We start from the raw sequence: 2,678 nt of genomic DNA, 5'->3' as shown, positions 1-2,678 counted from the left end.
TCTTCACTGATTAAGTGAGGTGAATAAATGCATAGATCAGGTCATGCAATTGTACTGTATGAAAAATGACCTCAGAGCATCAAGGTCATTGGAGAAGCAGAATTTGCCATCCTCAGGACACTAATAACACCTTCTGTTTAGACTGGGCACCTAGTGTACAACCATCACCTGTAAGTTACCACATGAGTCACAGAGTCTAATCACTGGGAAGATTTTTAAGGATCACTCCAAACAATAAACCAAATCGAGGCACACATAAAATTGAAAAGATGAATAAAGAAAACCATTCAGTGGTGACTGAGTTTATCTTTATGGGCATCACACAGGACCCTCAGCTTCAGATTATCTTCTTTGCCATCTTCCTCTTGGTCTATCTGGTCAATGTAGTGGGGAACATCGGTATGATCATCCTGATTATAAGAGACACTCAGCTTCACACACCCATGTACTTTTTCCTCTGCAACCTCTCCTTTGTTGACCTGGGCTACTCCTCAGCCATTGCTCCCAGGATGCTGGCTGATTTCCTAACAAAGCGCAAAGTTATCTCCTTCTCCAGCTGCGCCACCCAGTTTGCTTTCTTTGTAGGTTTTGTGGATGCTGAATGCTATGTCCTGGCTGCCATGGCCTATGACCGTTTTGTAGCCATCTGTCGACCCCTCCACTACAGCACTCTCATGTCTAAGCGAGTCTGTTTGGTTCTCATGCTGGGCTCTTACCTTGCTGGCCTGGTGAGTTTAGTAGCTCACACTTCCCTCACCTTCAGTTTGAGTTATTGTGGTTCCAATATCATCAACCACTTTTTCTGTGAAATTCCACCACTCTTGGCCCTCTCTTGCTCAGACACCTACATCAGTGAGATCTTGCTCTTTAGTCTGTGTGGCTTCATTGAATTTAGCACCATCCTCATCATCTTCATCTCCTATGCCTTCATCCTCATTGCAATCATCAGAATGCACTCAGCTGAGGGCCGTCTTAAGGCTTTCTCCACCTGTGGGTCTCACCTCACTGGAGTCACACTTTTCTATGGCACAGTCATGTTTATGTACCTGAGGCCAACATCCAGCTACTCCCTGGACCAAGATAAGTGGGCCTCTGTGTTCTACACTGTCATCATCCCAATGTTGAATCCCTTGATCTACAGTTTACGGAACAAGGATGTGAAAGCCGCTTTCAAAAAGCTAATTGGGAAAAAAACTCAAAAATGAAAATGTGTTATCACAGATAAATGATAGTGATAGAAAATGGTGACAGAAGATCAAAAATGCAAATAACTTTCCAATAAACACTACCTAAGTTATCATCCATTTGTTGAGTGAATCTTAATTTCGAAAAAACTTTCTGTAACCCTTAACTTTATTAGTCTGAGGAAATAGAAATTAGTATTTTTGAAAAAACATGCTAAGCAAAATTCATTAGTTTTTTTTTTTTAATTTAAAATTGACTCACATATTAATTTGAAATGAAGACAGGATTTGATAGGGGAAATAAATTTTTGATCATTTTTATGAGCAATTTATTTAATCTCTCTGTTTCCTTTTCTTCATCTGAAAATGGGAACAACAAAAATATCTACCTTATAAATTTGTTGTGAAAAATAATAAGTTTAAAAAGCCCAGTAGAAAGCTCTGTCTCTTGTGTAGCATATAATATGTTTATTGTTTATGCTATTACAGTTTTCCCTGCCTTTTCTCCCTTTCCCCACCACCCTGTCTCACCCTCTTTCCTCCTTAAGTCAATCCCCATTTCATTGTCCAGGTCCATGAGTTGTGCATAAATGTTCTTTGGTTAATCCCTTCACCATATTTCATTCTGCCTCCCTCCTCTTTTTCAGCAGCTGTCAGTCTTTTTCATGTATCTAACCTTCTGTTACTATTTTGTTCATTAGTTTATCATGTTCATTAGATTACACATATAAATGAGATCATGTAGTATTTGTCTTTCACTGACTGGCTTAATTCACTTAACATAATGTTCTCCAGATCTATCCATGCTGTTACAAAATGTAAGAGTTTTTTTTCTCTCTTGCTGCTGCATATTATTCCATTGTGTAAACATACCACAGCTTTTTTATCCACTCATCTACTGATGGGCAATTTGGCTGTGTCCAAATCTTGGCTATTATAAATAATGCTGCTGTGAACATAGGGATATTTATGTTCTTTTGAATTAGCGTTTCTATCCAATCACTCTTAAGAATATTTTTTCAGGGTCATGAGGCATGACAGTTCTAAGTGTTAAATATTTTTCTGCTCTGAAAGGAAGGCAGGGAAAATTTGGTTAAATACATCAAGAGTGAGGCTGGTGTGAGAAATGACTTAACTCATCAGCCCAGGATCCATCCACTCATATTCAGCAAAAACTTGGAGGTGCCTTGTGTATTCCAGTTTCTGGACAGTACAAATGCAAGGCACACAAGATGGCTGGCATGATTCTAGGCACTGTCTCTCTGGAACTCCTGCTGCTGATAATCAAGACCCTTCTCTTTTCTGTCCTCAGTCTTCCCTTCTGTAAAGTAGTTGGTTTTACCACATAACTGCTGGCTCCCTTTGGTCTCCTTTGCCTAATATTTTAAAGGGGTAGTCATGTAAGTTTTGTCACCTTCACCTATTGACATCCATTCAGGCCTCAGGGAAACCATAGGACTCAGGGACCCTGTGAAAGATAGTGAGGATCAACCA

The 2,678-nt window shown here is 39.6% G+C and overlaps 1 protein-coding gene across 1 annotated transcript; it reads left to right on the top strand.

The window, feature by feature from the left end:
- The first annotated feature begins 269 nt into the window (after window positions 1-269).
- LOC119040888 (olfactory receptor 1019) lies at window positions 270-1,205 on the top strand. The gene has a single exon (XM_037133988.2). The coding sequence runs from the start codon at window positions 270-272 to the stop codon at window positions 1,203-1,205; it is 936 nt and encodes a 311-aa protein (XP_036989883.2).
- Window positions 1,206-2,678: the final 1,473 nt, after the last annotated feature.

The sequence above is a fragment of the Artibeus jamaicensis genome, unplaced genomic scaffold (assembly GCF_021234435.1).
Source record: "Artibeus jamaicensis isolate MK-2021 breed Jamaican fruit bat unplaced genomic scaffold, CSHL_Jam_final scaffold_614, whole genome shotgun sequence".
In the NCBI taxonomy this organism is placed as follows: Eukaryota; Metazoa; Chordata; class Mammalia; order Chiroptera; family Phyllostomidae; genus Artibeus; species Artibeus jamaicensis.
This window is presented reverse-complemented; position numbering and strand designations above follow the sequence as displayed.